Here is a 16,367-nt window from a genome sequence, read left to right as displayed (position 1 = left end):
AAAATGATATGAGTTGCAGTCTGGGCACCTGGGTGGCTCAGCGGTTAAGCCGCTGCCTTCAGCTCAGGTCATGGTCTCGGGGTCCTGGGATCGAGTCCCACATCGGGCTCTCTGCTCAGCAGGGAGCCTGCTTCCCTCTCTCTCTCTTTGCCTGCCTCTCTGCCTACTTGTGATCTCTGTCTGTCAAATAAACAAATAAAATCTTAAAAAAAAAAAAAAAAAGAGTTGCAGTCTGAGTACCTGGAAGAATGGAACTCTCACTAAGATGGAAAAGACAGTGAGAAGGGTTAGTTTACAGAAAGAAACAGAAGTACTAAGTTTGAGACAGGTTAAGTTTGAAATATCCATTAGCCATCCAACTCAAACCATCAAGTAGGCAACTGGACATACAAACCTGTATAGAGAAAGGTTCAGGTTGGCAAGAAACAGTATAAATTATAGTATGTGTGACAGGTAGGGTATAAGAACTGAATGACTAATCACAGGAAACTAAAAATGCGACAGAAAAAAAGAACAGGCACCAGAAAACATACATTATAATGGAACAACAGAACTAAGAATTAAGCTGAAACACTCTAAATAAAAGTGGAAATAAAATTAAAAAAAAAATACACAAGACTTCAGAAACCTTCCCCAGAATGTTGCAGATACAGAGACAGTAAACTGTAATACAAATTAAATTACCCTCCCAGAGTTGCCTGTAAGTAATGCCAATGGGAAATGGGATATAAGTAATTGAAGATATATATTAATTTTACCAAGTAACTTATAACACTTGTATGCATGGCTAAATGGCATACTACACTTCTTACTTTTACGGCTTTTAGGACCTGGGCCTAATTTGTACAGCTCCATGTTGTATAATACATGAATAAAGACAATATGAAATTATTGATGGGGGAACACTCTACTAAAGTATCTTGTAAAGTTTAAAAAATAAAAAGCTAGCCACTCTTCTCAGCTTTTGTTAGAGAACCAAAATATTACATGAAACTCAAAGAATCCCAGAACTTTTCCTCAGCTTCTTCAAAGAAAGACCATTAAAGATATGATAGAAACATTTTCTCTAACTGAATAACACCATATTTGTCATTATCCCTTCAACAATGTCCACACAGCCATTTCAACAGTCTTTTTCTCCTATACACAGATTCTCTGTTTGGGCACAAAGTATGGGGTGAAAGTGATAAAACAACATGCCTAGAATTGTTCTATTTATTATTAATTAGTATGCTAACAACTATTTTAAGTAAAAGCATGAAATATAGCCATTACCTAAATCTTTACTGAATTTAGTTGACAAACCTCAGAGAAAGAGCATTATTCAAAAGTGGGATTTTACTTAATGTACTTCTAAATACTTGCCACACCATCTATAATTAGCATAAAACTTGCCGTCAAAACTTGCCATCTTTCAGAAGTATAAATGAATAGGTAGAAGTTCATAATCACACCCTTCATCCTCGGAAAACCTTTAGTCCTAAGCAATTCAGGACAGATGGCCACTTTGTAACACAGAAACAATACTATAAGAACTATTAAGCCTGATTCCATTGCACAGCACCTCCCCCTTAACATACATATGGATTTGACTCAAGTCATCTTTTGAGCTTAAGCCAAATCACAGCTTTGCTACAACTTGAAAATAAAGTTTAAAAAAAAAAAAAAAGTTTCAGGCTAGTTGCTCCTCTTCCCCCAACATAGTTAATCAAGTTGTATTGATAGAAGCAATCCTTCTGCAGCTGGCTCTCAGAAGCCACAATTTGGAAGGAGGATTATATAAAACACCCCAAGAGTGCTCTATTTAGTGTTATCTTTGGCCCTTGAAGTAAGAGTCTTCAGTGAGAGATCTAAAACACAGCAGAGATTTGTTTGTTCTTCCTACAGGAGTCCTTTTTCTACACTCAGCTGAACTTTTTATATTCTTGCAATCAACTGCGAAACACACATTGTGTACATTTTATCCCTGGGTTTTATAGGAGATATTTTACAGAAATATTTTTCTAGGAACTAGAGCTTATCACTGTTAGATAGAGATTATTAATTGGTCTGCCAGGCAGTTATTTTAAAATAACCTAATCAGACTTTTGATTCAGCAAATGTACTTCTACAGATGTACACTAAAGTGATCACCCAAAATATTTAAAAAGATGTGTCCACAGATATTTATCACATCACTTAGAGTAATCTAAAAGAGTATTCTATTATTAAATAATACATTCATACAATGTACTATGTAGCCATTGAAGTTTTTTTCCCACTGATTGAACATCATTCATTATGTGCTGACTTTTAAAATAGGTTAAAAAAAAGTTTTTATGACTCCACTTTTATAAAATTTCATATGTAAGACATATACATATGAAGAAACTTAGTAAAAAGGCCACCAAAATACTAAAAGTGGTTGCCTCTAGAAGGCAGAACTTCATTTATTATATTCTTCTATATTGTTTAAATATGCCCCCATTGGTATGCATTATTTTTACAGTTAAAAAAATTAAATCCATTCGCATTTTGGAAAAAATGAAAACATTTTTAAAGTGATCTTTTCAATCTACATGAATTACTTAGTGTAATGATATAATCTATAATAAAATACAGTGAAAAATATATTTTAAGACTCCAACTTGAAATCCTCAAAAAATAAAAAAAGTTAACATTTCAAAGATAGCACCATATATTACTCACTGTCTCTTGAACTTCAGCAACTTCTGAATATGGCAAGATCTAAAAAAAAAACAAATTTTCTCAGGAGTGATTTAATGTCAAATACTTGAATCTGAATTTAGAAAGCACCCAGTGTATAAATGAATTGAGAGTTGCATTAATCTTTTAAGAAGTAGCCCCCCACCCCCCAAAAAAGTGCAACAATATGTTTACACTGGAAACCAAATCCTTTTAAAAACAACAACAAAAAACTCTGAGGCTTTGGGAAATTCCAGTCAATCTGCCAATCTGTGAAGTCCTCTCTGCATGTATTTAATTCTATCAGCCTTTTCCCCATGTAAACTTTCTCCTCTTTTGGTTTCTAAAGTACTCTACTCCTCTGCCTTCCCTTTCCTGTTTTCCTGACTCTACTCTTCTCATTCAGTAAGTCAGTGGCCATAACCAGTTCTCAGTCCTCAACTGTTTGTTTATTTCCTCTATCTACTCCTTTTCTGCAGATTGTGTTCATGCTCAAGGTGTATTTATCACCTTTATTCAGAAGATTTCCAAGTCCTACCCCATCTCTAAAACTTCACTCCAAAACATTGCTACCTGTATGTTCAGACATTAGCGCAAAATAACTTCTGGTTCTAAAATCTATTAAAAAAAAAAAAAAAAGGAAGGGCTCTAAAACCAGGAAAAGTGGTTTTAGAAAGCATCTTTAAGTCAAAAATAGCACTCAATAGCTTCTCTCCAAAACCAGCTTCCATGGCAATTTGCCCAAGTCTTTCAATTGTAGCATCTTTCTCTCACTCAGACAAAAACCCTTAAATCATCTGAGACTCTTTCCCCCCAACATCTCATGAAGTCATTAAGTTCTGATGATATTCACCGAGACAATCTCTACTTCATGTCTACTACTGTCCTTCAATTCTCACTATTACCTAGGCCAGACCCACATCACTTCATTTCTCATCTCCCCTTTCAATAAATGTCCCTGCATTACATTTCACCTCACTCATTCATTTACTCTGCTAGGTACTAGAATTCAAAAACACAATAAAGACATGGTTCCTACTGCCAACAAGATGACCATATATTGAAGACTGTATGTACTGTAATAGCAATTTATATGACATTGAGGTAAGTTATCTTGTTCAACCAATATTACTCCTCCTTTGAGCTAGCACCATCATTATCAAGTCATTGAACTCTGAGATTTTCTTCTCTGTGAATACATAATTATAAATGTTACAACTTTCCAGAATCATTGTGAGGCTTAACAACAGTTTACATGAGTGGTACAGTTTACGTAAGTGTACTTTGTAGATTTTTTTTAAAAAGCAATATGCAGACATAGGTAGGATTACTTAGCAGTGCACAAATAACAAAGACTAAGAAAAAACCAAGAACTTCATTTAGCAAATTAATTCCATAAACTATCACACTGGCCATGTTACTCCTCCATTTAAAAACATTTGATAGTACCCATTCTTTAAAAAATAAGTGCCAAACCCGATACTGAAATTTTCTACAGCATGGACCAGTTATTCATGCCACAGGGTGTTCTGATCCCCCATAAGATAGCTTTGCAATTTACCTAAATTCTCTGTCTAGTAAAATTGATTATGCTCAGAGTGATTTGCAATTCTCTCCCTTTCTTTTTGCTTCCCTGTTCAATAGCTTGAAAGTTCCCTGACCTCAAATTGCCAATTGCCAATTCTGCTATCACAGTTTAAGATAAAACTCTGACTCCCTAATATCAGTTCTTCATCAACATAATTAGTTGTCTCATAGTATTTTCTCTATTGCTATCACAAATGAGAAAAAAAATTTTCATTTAACTTTTCCCTAATATTATAATGGTCTAGTACTCTGCTACCAAATCGAACTTTCTTCAATGATGCTAGTACTCTGCTACCAAATGAACTTTCTTCAATTTCTTCAATGAAATAGTTTATATCTACAATATCCAATAGAGTAGCTACTAACTACATGTAGCTGTTAAATTCTTGAAATGTGGCTACTGAAAACTGAGGCACTGAATTTATTTAATTTAAACATAAGTGGCTATACTATTTAACATTTCAAGTCTAACCAATCTTACCATTCCCAGCTAAACCTCACTGATCATTCTTTAGGACTAGCCATCACAGATCATTCCTTTTCTCAAACTCTCTCCCCTTCCCTAGTTTCCAAGCTATTTTCTCTCTTTTTCCTTCTTCCCTCTTGTTGCTTGGCTCCCTTTCCCTTCTGCCCCTGCCCTCCAAGTTGTATCTTAGAATCTCTTTTGTTCCCATTCAACATGCTTTCCTCAGATGATTCCATTGGCTTAATTTTTAAATGGGGTCTATTCACCAACAACTCCTCAAATTAGTTTCCCTCCTAAACCTCTCCTGAGCTTCCGCTCCCTAAAGGTTTCCAGTCACCATCCTGCTGCACTCATTCTTCTTATCTCAGATAAAGTATCACATCCTCCGTGAGGGATTTCCTGACCTCCCACACCAGGCAAAAACAAAGGGATACTATATCTGTGTTGTCACTGCACCCTTCTATCAGGTAGAACTGCAGGGGAGAGCCCACAGAGTTCCATGTGCTCTAGAGACAGTGCCACTGCAGCACACCACCATTTTCCTGACTGAGGAGGTGAAAGACACCTAATTCACCTTCCCCACAAACCTCAACACTTACAGCAGAAGCACCACAGCCTGCCTAATTGACCTGCAAGCTCCACAATGGCAATTATCCTTTAGGACTCTGTTCAAAAGTAACTTCATCAAGGGCACCTGCGTGACTCAGTCAGTTAAGCATCTTGACTCTTGATTTCAGCTCAGGTCATCATCTTAGGGTCGTGAGATGGAGCGCCATGTGGGGTTAAGATTCTCTTAAGATTCTGCTTAAGATTCTCTCTCTCTCTCCCTCTTTCTCTCTCAGTGCCTGGGTCGCTCAGTTGGTTAAGTGTCTGCCTTGGGCTAAGGTCATGATCTCAGGGTTGTAGGAGTTATGTGTTGATCTCCCTGCAGCAGTTGTAGGAGTTATGTGTTGATCTCCCTGCAGCAGGGAGTCTGCTTCTCCCTCTCCCTCTACACTCCTGCTCATGTTCTCTCTCTCTCTCTCTCTCCAATAAATGAAATCTTTAAAAAAAAAAAAAAGAAAGAAAGAAAAAAAGTCTTTCCCTCTGACCCATCCACACTCTTAAAAAAAATAAAAAAGTAACTTCATCAGAAGATTTCCACAGTATTCTCAGAAAATAACAACACCCATCCCCTAGATTCTCTATCCATCTTACCCTGCTTTATTTTTCATCACAACAATCACCACTTAACAGTATATATTTATGTTGTTGTTTTTTTTTCTTCCTCCACTAGAATGTTAGCTCTACTGAAGTAGGAACTTAAGTTTGTTTTGGTCACTGTTGTATCCCTTTAGACTAGAACAGAGGCTGGCACTTGGGAGGCAATCAACAAATACTGAATGACAAATGCATGAAGGAAAAAAGAAGGTTTAGTCATTATTATAACTCTAATACCTAGCAAAGAATTTCTTAAATGTAGTTTGCTGAGTTCCTGTTTATGAAATGAATTGGTTTAAATTCTCTAACAGCAAAAAAAAAGTCTTATTCATCTCTGTATTTTCCAAACCTTAACATTCTGCATGCTTCACATAGATACACAAAGAACTAATATGGACTTGAATTCTGAAATCTGAGTTCTAAGCCTAGGTCTCTCAATATTCCCTGGGTAAACCTGAATAAATATCTCGAATTCAGCTTTTTTATTTGCTCACAAGGTCTGTTAAAGTCCTAAAATTCTGTTATAATAACAATTCAACATAGAAAATTACCTCAAAACCTGAGAACATCTTAAGCTGTAATGTAAAGCATATTCATATTTTCTTCCACTTTTAGTCTCTGGCTATCATATGCCCAAAGTCCTTTGTTAGGAATTCCATTATTTCTCTTAAATAATTCTGTCCTTTATAAATAACACTGTTACAGATTTACCACCTGTCTTTGGTAATGAAGCATAAGTTCTATTTCTTCTGGTAATGGTGGTCTCTTGTTACAATGAAAGCAACCTCCTTCATCAAGGACTTCATACACAAGGAAAATTCAAAACTGACTTTGTCAGTTGTAACTAATGTCATGCATCTGGTGAGACTGCTGGTGAAGTCTGTGGTTATGAAACAAGAATTAAATCTTGGCCTTTGACCTCATTAACATTCTCCCCTATATTTGACCTACCCATACTTTGTCACCTGACAAGCATAAAGAAACCATGTAATCACATCACAATCATGCTAGGGATGACAATAAGCTTGTATACAAAAATATTTCAATGTATGATGCTTAATCTTATGACCTACTTAAATAACTCAAGTAAGAGTTTATGTTACTTGGAATTTTATTCTGGCCAATTCCTTACACAGATACATACACCCACATTCTATATTGAATCATGACCAGGATCTGAATTAAGACATAAGGGCTGTATAACAAATAGCCTCTTTCCATCTAGAGTTCAATTTCTAACAAATCACTGATGAGCATATCATGTTGTTCAGTATCAAGCCAGAGGAAAGACTGCTAATATTGGAAACATCAACTTCCATGACTCATAATATCTGTTGGGTCCCCCAATAATGGGTCAATGGTCAAAGGAGCGAGACTGATACAAAGCAAAGGTCAAGCAAAGCTTTATTTCGCACCAAGCATCAAGAATCAAACCAACCATCAAACAGACCAGTCCAGGCCACCCATTACAGAGAGGGCGACCCCTCCCTGCCTCACAGACTAACTTTTATAAAGCGAAGGCCATATGGTTGGGCCTGGCCCCCCACAGGTGGTGAATGAGATTGTAACACACAGAGAAAGCTGCACAGTCATGCTAGGTCACACATGGGTGGCCAACTGAATTATAATTCACCCCATAGTAGCTATTTGAACTAGCCTATCACCTTAGTCAGAATTGGCGCCCAAAAGGCAGGGCCCACACTCCTTGGTAGGCAGGGAGACAGTATGCAAGCTTTACTGATTGGATGTCTCTACCTGAGCCGACTCATCCCTGCATTCGGACGTTATCTCCACCTGACCTGACCCACCCTTGTATTTAGGCTCTGCACCTGGGACTGGTTTCCCCGACTTGCTTTTAAGTAAGTTCCTCTGGGGGGGGCAGAGTCAATTTAAGTTTTACTGCATAAACAACAAAATGGCTATTTAACCAGGGTGGGGCTGCTCTGGCTGAATAGGCCCTTACAATATCTACTACACATAAAAATGCAGTTAACAACTGTTCTTCAATTGTATACTGCCTAAATGCCAAAATATTCACTCCAGATAGAAAAATCAAAATTAGTTACAGGGGAACAAAGCTTTGAGTTAAATAAAAATAGATCATGTATCACATACTTTTTCAAGTACACATTATACTAGGTAATGCACACAAAAATTTTAAAAGGCTGTGTCTGACATAGATCAATTTAAAATAAAAATGCTAGCCTTTACATTCAATGACAAGAGAAACAAAATTATAGAGTACATGTATTTAAATCCTAACATGACCCACTGATTAGCTATGTGATCTTAGAAAAAATTACTAACTTCCTCAGAGTCTCAGTTTCTTCATCTTTAAAAACAGAGTAAACATCTACCCCACAGTACTACGGAAATTAAATGAGAAAGTATGTGAGACACCGACCTGAGATCAGGACACACAGTAAGTGTGCAAAAATATATTTGTTTGTTTGTTTGTTCTCCATACTAATAAATTAACCCAAATATGGAATTACCTAATTCTAAAAATCTAGTGAAAAAAAGCAAAATCCAAAAGGGACATATTTTCTATTCAGCTACTATTACCCTATAGGTTTTAAATGCCTTCTACCTAGATGACACAACTGCATGCTAACTTATTCCCTGGGCTAACCACCTCTATTTTTATAGTTCTCAACTTTGGCCAAAAATCAACTGGGAGACTTTTAAAGAGTACTAATGTCTGCATCTCACTCTCTGAGACTCTAATTCAAATGAACAGGGGTGCAACATGGGTACTGGGATTTTTCAAGACACCTCAGAGATAGCTCTATAATGTTTAGCTGGTTGTCCCTGCAATATCCCATAATTTTGCAAAATGATTTTCCCAAGTCACAATTCTAAACAGGTTTTGCTCCAAAAAACAAGAACAAAAAAATTCAATAGTCTTACATTACCTTAAAAACAATAATTTCAAATTATAGAAATTGTTTTCAAGGATCTGTATATTCTGATTCTAACTTGGTTGAGATGCAGTATAGGAAAATAATTAAAGCTTGGCTTATGGAGCCAAATGTATCTCAGTTCTGCCACTTACTAGTTGTATGACCCTGGGCAACTTAATTATTTCTGTGTTCTCTTTTGTTAAATGAGGTATTAAATTAATACCCACATTAAATGAGGGTAATAATGCTATCTCATAAGGTTATTAGAAAATTATGTAAGTTTACCTGAAAAGCACTAGCAATAGCTTCTGGCACAGAACAGAAATTTAACAAATGTTAGTTGCTATTAATTTCTTATAGTTTTATTTTCTTGGGGTGGGGGGAGACTTTTTATTTATATATTTGAGAGAGCACGCACAAGCAGAGAGAAGAGGCAGAGGGAGAGGCAGAGGGAGCCCAAGGCAGGACTCAATCCCAGGACCCTGGCTGGCTTCATGACCTGAGCCAAAGGCAGACACTTAACTGACCGAGTCACCCAGGCTAATGTATCTCTAACATGCTAAAATTCTAATCCTTCACATTCTAATCTGAGGTTTGATAGGATACATTTTATTTTCTAAAAAAAATACAAGAAAAAATTTAAGTAAGAGTTAAATGTATGAGCCACCTGAGTGGCTCAGTCTGTTAAGAGATTGCCAGGTCATGATCCTGGGATCCTGGCATAGAGCTCTATATGGGGCCTCCCTGCTCAGTTGGGGAGTCGGTTTCTCCTTCTACCCTTCCCACTGCTTAAGCACTCGCACGTGCACTTGCTCTCTCTCTCTCAAATAAATAAAATCTTCAGGAAAAAAAAAAGGTTAAATGTAGAGCAGTGGCTTTAATGATAATTCTGCTTACAGAAGCACCCACATGTCTTAAAACAGGAGAAACACCAAGTAAAAATGTTCATAAAAAATCTTCAATCCATACTTTTAAAAACTGAATGATTGCATTATTTATGGACATTAAAAGAAATAACAAAATTTGAAACTTGTTTTTCCTCAAGTCTAGTTCAGCAAAACAAATAGCTCTCTATTGGATAACCTATTTACTTGCAAGTTAAGTGCTTAATAGTTCTACTTTTGTTTTTTAAACTATGGGCATGTCACAGCAGCCAAAGGTCTTAATAGGAATGAACTGTTAAAAACAATGCTGCTGTTCTTTTGATTTTTTTAGTCCCCTCTCACTCACCACGATAGCTATTCTACATACAGAGAACACAAAGCCAAAAAGAAAGTAACCAGCTTCTTTTCCAAATGGGAACTGATTTATTTACTAGTTAAATAACTAATACTCTCCCTGAGCCTATCTTTACAGACGGATGTATGGCAGGCAACCTTAGACTAGAACAAGTATAGTACCACAGATGGAGAAAAGGCCTGAGGATAGGAGGGAGAGTTGGAAGTCATCTTTCTGTGCCCTTGTTTCTTGGCAATACTGGACAGATCACTGCCCACCCTGTCCTCAGTACCAGGGTAGAACATGATTTAATACCAACTAGAAACATTAAACACCATTTTAAACACTTTGTTTTTAAACTGTAGGTGGCTCAGTAGGTTAATGATCTGATCTTTATCTCAGCTCAGGTTTTGATCTGAGTCATGAGTTCAAGTCCCACACTAGGCTCCACTATTTAAAAATAAATAGAATAGAACAGAACAGAACTGTGCATATGTCCAGCTGCAGTATTGCAGGAAAGGAGGTTGGCCACTATCTCTCACTGCTCCTTTCCCCAAATGAGCTAAGTGATTACAACTAGAGAGGCAGCTTGTGACTATGAGCTATGCTCAGAGAAAATACACAGAAAAATCCCCTAAGAAACACAAATATATTGGTGCGAGGGCAAGTGGAAAATGATGAAGCAATGATTTTAAGAGATTCTTCTACTCTACAACATATATTCCCTAGATCAGCTGAAAGAGCCCCTAGGTGCTTTCTCTTCTATCTAGGACAGTATCAATCAGACAAAGCAATGAATATTCCCAAGAGAATATTATTCCCAAGGAAGTAAAAACTCATAAACAAAAATAATTAATATCCTAAGGAGTCCAAATGCTATGAAAGAAAAACTGAAGAGTCTCAACTGGAGAACTAATTAGTGAACCAAACCCATCAAAAACTTAAAATAATGGTAATAAATATGCTCAAAAAGATGAGAGGATATTATAAAAATGAATTATAACCAAACATTCACAGAAAAGCAGCTAGTAATAATGAGTATAAAAATATTATGATGAAACAAGGTGTATAGCAGGATTGACAAGCAAAACAAATATAATAAATAAATTAGTAAGCAGGAAGAGTGATGAAGGAATTCAACAAGGCATAATGAAAAGAAAAGAAGGAAAACATGAGAGATAAAAAACAGAAACAAAAGCGCCACATTCCCCAAAGAGGAGACCCCTTAAATAGGGCACAATGTATTCCAAAAAGTAACAAAATAATAAATCTTAAATGATTTTGAAAATTATAAAAAAATAGATTAATCTGAAAAAATATAAAACACTATAACGATTCCATCAACTTTCACCTGCAGGCATACATACACAGAACAATAGTCCTAACTGTATAAGGACTGGAAAGAAATAAACTATTATTTGCAGATGAATCAGACAAAACATTAAAACTCTTAAAGACAAAATAGGTAAGCATTCAACCAGTATCTGTAAATGTCAAAATGAAAACAGAAACAAAACAAAAACAAAAACTGCTTGAAAGATACAGATCATAATGCTAGCGCTATATTACAATTTTTTAATAGTTAAATTTTATTGTGATTATCACTCCCTCATTCCTGAAGGCCCTGTCATTTCTTCTTTCTACCCTGCCCCTACCCCCATCACCTTCTGGATCCCTCTTTTCATATCAGGTAGCTATAAGTTATTCTTTTTTAAAGTGTTAATTACTAAAGGCTTGAGGAATTTTCAAACTTTGGGCCTCCAGATACCTTCACTGTCCCAGAAATTACTGAAGACTGCAAAGAACTATTCTTTACTGGGGATTATACCTACTGCTATTTGCCCTATTAGAAAGTAAAAATGAGAAACTCACTATTTCAGCCACATAATCAAAAACAACCTCAGAAATGACAAGTCAGGTTGACAGTATATACACTTGGCAATGATGTGATGAAATGGCATTTTACTTTTGTGGTCTCTTCCCCAAAACCCATAAGGACCAGAGAAAAACAGACAAATCTCAACTGAAGGACATTGTGCAAAATATCTAACCAGTACTTCTCAAAATTATCAAGGCCATCAAAAACAAGGAAATCACAGTCAAGAGGACCAAAAGGAAACATGACTACTAAATGTAATGTGCTATTCCAGATAGGATACTAGAACAGAAAAGGACAACAGGTAAAAACTAAGGAAATCTGAATTGAGTATGGACTTTAGTTAATAGTGTTATCAACCTAGACTCATTAATTATATCAAATGTACCATAAATGTGTTAATAGTAAGGGAATTTGAGTAAAAAGTATATGGGAACTCTAGAATTTTTTTTCTATGCCTAAAACTATTCTAAAAAATAGAGTTTATTTAAATAAAAAAGCATTGCTTAGGAAAAAACTAAACTAAGGAAACTTGAAAACAAAAGAATACACAAGCACACACTCCATTAGCCAGTAGATTGATGACATCAGCACCTCAGGTAGTCTCTGGAATAGTGCACTGTACACTCATGAGAGAATGAGAAAAGAGGCAAATAACATCGAATACCATTTACTGAAGAAGCTTTCCAAGCATAATGGAAATACCAAAGATTTCTGGCTTAGAATTTTGCCGATGGACTGTGTAAATCACTGGTTATTTTTCTTTTTCAAAGCTAACTCTTGTGCAACTGGGTGGCTCAGTCAATTAAGCATCTGCCTTCAGCTCAGGTCATGATATCAGGGTCCTGGCATCGAGTCCCAAGTCAGGCTCCCTGCTGCTTTTCCCTCTCCCTAGGCTACTCCCCCTGTTCACACTCTCTTTCTCTCAAATAAAATCTCAATTAAAAAAAGCTATTTTCAACTCCCATTAGAGTTGATTAAAGTCCCATTATATATCTGCAAATTTTTTATGTTATATTATTCAAGCTTCTTGAATAATAAGCTTGAATAAGCTTCTAAGAACATTTAACAAGTCAAATAAATGAAACTATAATAAGATAGAATCTAAGTACCCTTACAGTAAGAAATAACTGAGTGGTATTTTCCCACTTGGGAAGTGCAAATATTACAAATACTGAAATACTACTAACTTGTAGTGTTCATAAGTTAAAGATGGTAATAAAGCATAAAGCATATTTGTCAAATTGCTTTATCCTTTTAAAAACTGTCTCCCTTTAGTAGAAGATTCAACAAAGTTGTAAAATGGCAAAATGATTAATAGTTTAAAAGATAAAAGGTGGGCTGGTTCGTGTGAAAGGTAAGGACTAGTCACAGTTATTCTCTCCAGTCCCCATTTGTGTAAGCCAGTTAGGACGCTAATTTATACCACCAGTGAATTAACATATCTAGGCAATGATCATCCATGGCTGCTATTATCACAAGAAGAGAGACAGATATTATATGTCTCCGATGGTAATACACAACACCCTCAATAAGTATACTTGTCAAAAAAGAGTCTGAGCAAGTCTAACTCTGACCAACTTGTAAGAAATTTAAGTGACTGAAGAACTCATTAAATAATCACCATGGGGGAAAATCCAGACTGTGGGAAATTTTATAGGATGAACTCTCTTATTTATTTCAATAAACTGAAAAGGAAAAATTAAAAACAGATACGAGAGAGACTTAAAAGATTAAAAAAAGGCCTCAATGACTTATCAACCAAGGCCAACATAAGGATTATAAGAAAATAATATTTATGAGACAATCAGGGAAATTTAAGCATTGACTAGTTATTTGATTAAAGAATTACTTGTTTTTAGGATACTAATGATATCTATGGTTGAAGTTTAAAGAAAAGTCTTTATATTTTAGAGATATTTACAGAAATACTTACAAACAAAATAATTTATCCAGGATTTGCTCCAAAAAAACATGAGATGGGAAGGTGGGACTACAGATGATACAACACTGACCTGAATTGTTAATTGTTGAGAACAAGTGATAAGCACATGATGATTCACTATACTAGTCCATCTTTTAAAAAATATATTGAAATTTTCCATAATAAAAAGTTCAAGAAAGATAGCACCACTCTTAAATGTGATTAAAATATAAATTCTTATAGTTAGAAGTAGCTATTAGAAAGAAAGAACTCTTTTAATATAAGAGAGAACAAATATGTAGGTAACAAATTGGTGACTAAAATTTCTAGTTGTTTCATTATTTTACATTAGAAGATCTCTGCAACCTAAGAATTTACATAATTTAGGACCATTCAAAATAATACTTAATGTTACCAAACACTGGGGCAATTCCATTAACTGGCATGGCAAAATACATAAGCTATACAATGTTGTCAAATATTATATATAGTAGCCACATTTCTTAGAATAGGATTTAAAGCTCTTGGTGAAGTCTAGTAACATACCAATTTTACTTTATGAACACCAAATCACAGTAAACATGAAAAAAACCACCTAGTAAGTATGTAAAAATAGAAGTTTCAGGAAGCTGGATAATCTCTAGGTCCATGAGAAAGACACTCATTTACTACATTCTGAGAATTACTGAACTAAATCATCTTTGCATTTCCTTACATTTCAGAAATTCTTTGATTCAAAGTACCCCATTTACATCAGAATCTTAAGAAAGATTACTTCAATTGAGAGCGTCTTATAATACAAAAGATTCATGAGTATTTTAAAAACTATGTTCTCTTCTGAAGTCAGTTATATAATTCACTTATAATACAAAAGATTTTTACCTCTAACAGACCTTCTAAAAGAAGGTTTCTTCCAGCAACAGAAATAATATATAAAATATTTTTAAAAAATACAATGAATAGGTGAAAAACCTATTCAGGTTTTGAATTTTTTTAAAAAAAAAAAAGCTTCACATAGTCTACCTCAATCTATTAATAAAAATTTAACTCCTACACTTTAAGCATTTCTTAGTGGTTAATTGATAAAGTGGTCTAAGTTCTGGACTTTTAAAAACTATCATAAGATACATATTAAATGTATACTTGTGTCCTGAAATATAGTAGGTTCCATGTTCAGAGACTCAATTCGTATTTTTTCAATATTTACTAATTAAGACAACACTACCACAAAAACTAAACTATACACAACTGGAATAGTAAATGGGCAAAGGAATTTTTTTAAAAGAAAAAGTAAAGTCGCTTGGGTGGCTCAACGGGTTAAGTGTCCAACTTCTGACTTCAGTTTAGGTCTCGATCTCAAGGTTGTGAGTTCAAGCGCCTGCTGGGTATGGAGCCTACTTAAAAAAAAAAAAAAAAAAAGAAGAGAAAAAGAAAAAGTAATCTCCTATGGAAGAAGAATACTAAATTAATGGACACTGACAGTCATACTGAGTCCAAACTTTAACAATCTCACACCAAGACTCCAATAATAGTCTCTTAATATCTTTTACTCTTCCTAATCATTTAATATTTTGCTTCCAGATTCATTGATCTACATAAATATATTCAATGATATACTATGGCTTTCAGATTCAAGTTCAAAATCCCAGGTATGGCACTCAAAACCTACAATTTTGGTCTCTTTCTGCCTCATGAATCATTTTTCCTGTAAATAACACTACCTTCTAATCTACCTTAATTTTTCTAATTCATTTCTCTCTAAAAAAAAAAAAAAGCCATAAGCAGTTAATTCTCCTCATTTAGCTTTGCCTCTTGTTATCCTCCTTTTCTAGAATACTCTCCTTGCGCATTTTCAATCCTATACTATTTACCTGTGCTAATCAAAGTGCATGTTCTCTTAAGAAAACCCTTCTAACTACCCCAGTATATAACAACCACCCACTCTTCACAGCTTGTAAATCTTTTTTTTTTTTTTTAAAGATTTTATTTATTTATTTGACAGACAGAGATCACAAGTAGGCAGAGAGGCCGGCAGAGAGAGAGAGAGAGAGAGAGAGGGAAGCAGGCCCCCTGCTGAGCAGAGAGCCCGATGCGGGACTCGATCCCAGGACCCTGAGACCATGACCTGAGCCGAAGGCAGCGGCCCAACCCACTGAGCCACCCAGGCGCCCCAGCACAGCTTGTAAATCTTGCCTTGTTTTATGTTCATCAGTTAACACTGAGTAAATCTGTTTTTGCCTTGTCTATCCATCTCTATTCTTCCCCAAGTAAACCTAATTCAGAATATATTGTATATATCTTGGCATCCCCTTCACCAGGCATAGTACTTTGTACAGAGGCAGCAATTTTTAAAAGTCTACTAATATCTTAAAAACTAGTACCTGCGATCATTTTTAAAAACAAACACTACAAACTCATGTTGACACACTACTTCATATTTTCAAAGAACTTTCTGGTTTCTCTTGATCATACTGACGCTATCAAGTACTCAGAAGGAATATTCTTGCC

General features: G+C 35.4%; 1 protein-coding gene across 10 annotated transcripts in view; it reads right to left on the bottom strand.

Annotated features, from left to right (window-relative positions):
* OSBPL8 (oxysterol binding protein like 8) overlaps window positions 1-16,367 on the bottom strand; it is a 160,047-nt gene that overhangs the window by 93,265 nt on the left and 50,415 nt on the right. For 6 of the 10 annotated variants that reach the window (XM_045069086.1, XM_045069089.1, XM_004752371.3 and 3 more), the window contains one exon: window positions 2,689-2,727. The exons of the other annotated variants lie outside the window; for them this stretch is intronic. In XM_045069086.1, the coding sequence (XP_044925021.1) occupies window positions 2,689-2,727 (39 nt within the window). The remainder of the gene's footprint in view (window positions 1-2,688; window positions 2,728-16,367) is intronic. 10 annotated transcript variants of the gene reach the window in all.

The sequence above is a fragment of the Mustela putorius genome, unplaced genomic scaffold, assembly GCF_011764305.1.
Source record: "Mustela putorius furo isolate JIRA1106 unplaced genomic scaffold, ASM1176430v1.1 tig00003911_pilon_pilon_pilon, whole genome shotgun sequence".
Taxonomy (NCBI): Eukaryota; Metazoa; Chordata; class Mammalia; order Carnivora; family Mustelidae; genus Mustela; species Mustela putorius.
The sequence above is the reverse complement of the archived record's forward strand: the minus strand, read 5'-3'. Positions and strand labels throughout refer to the sequence as shown.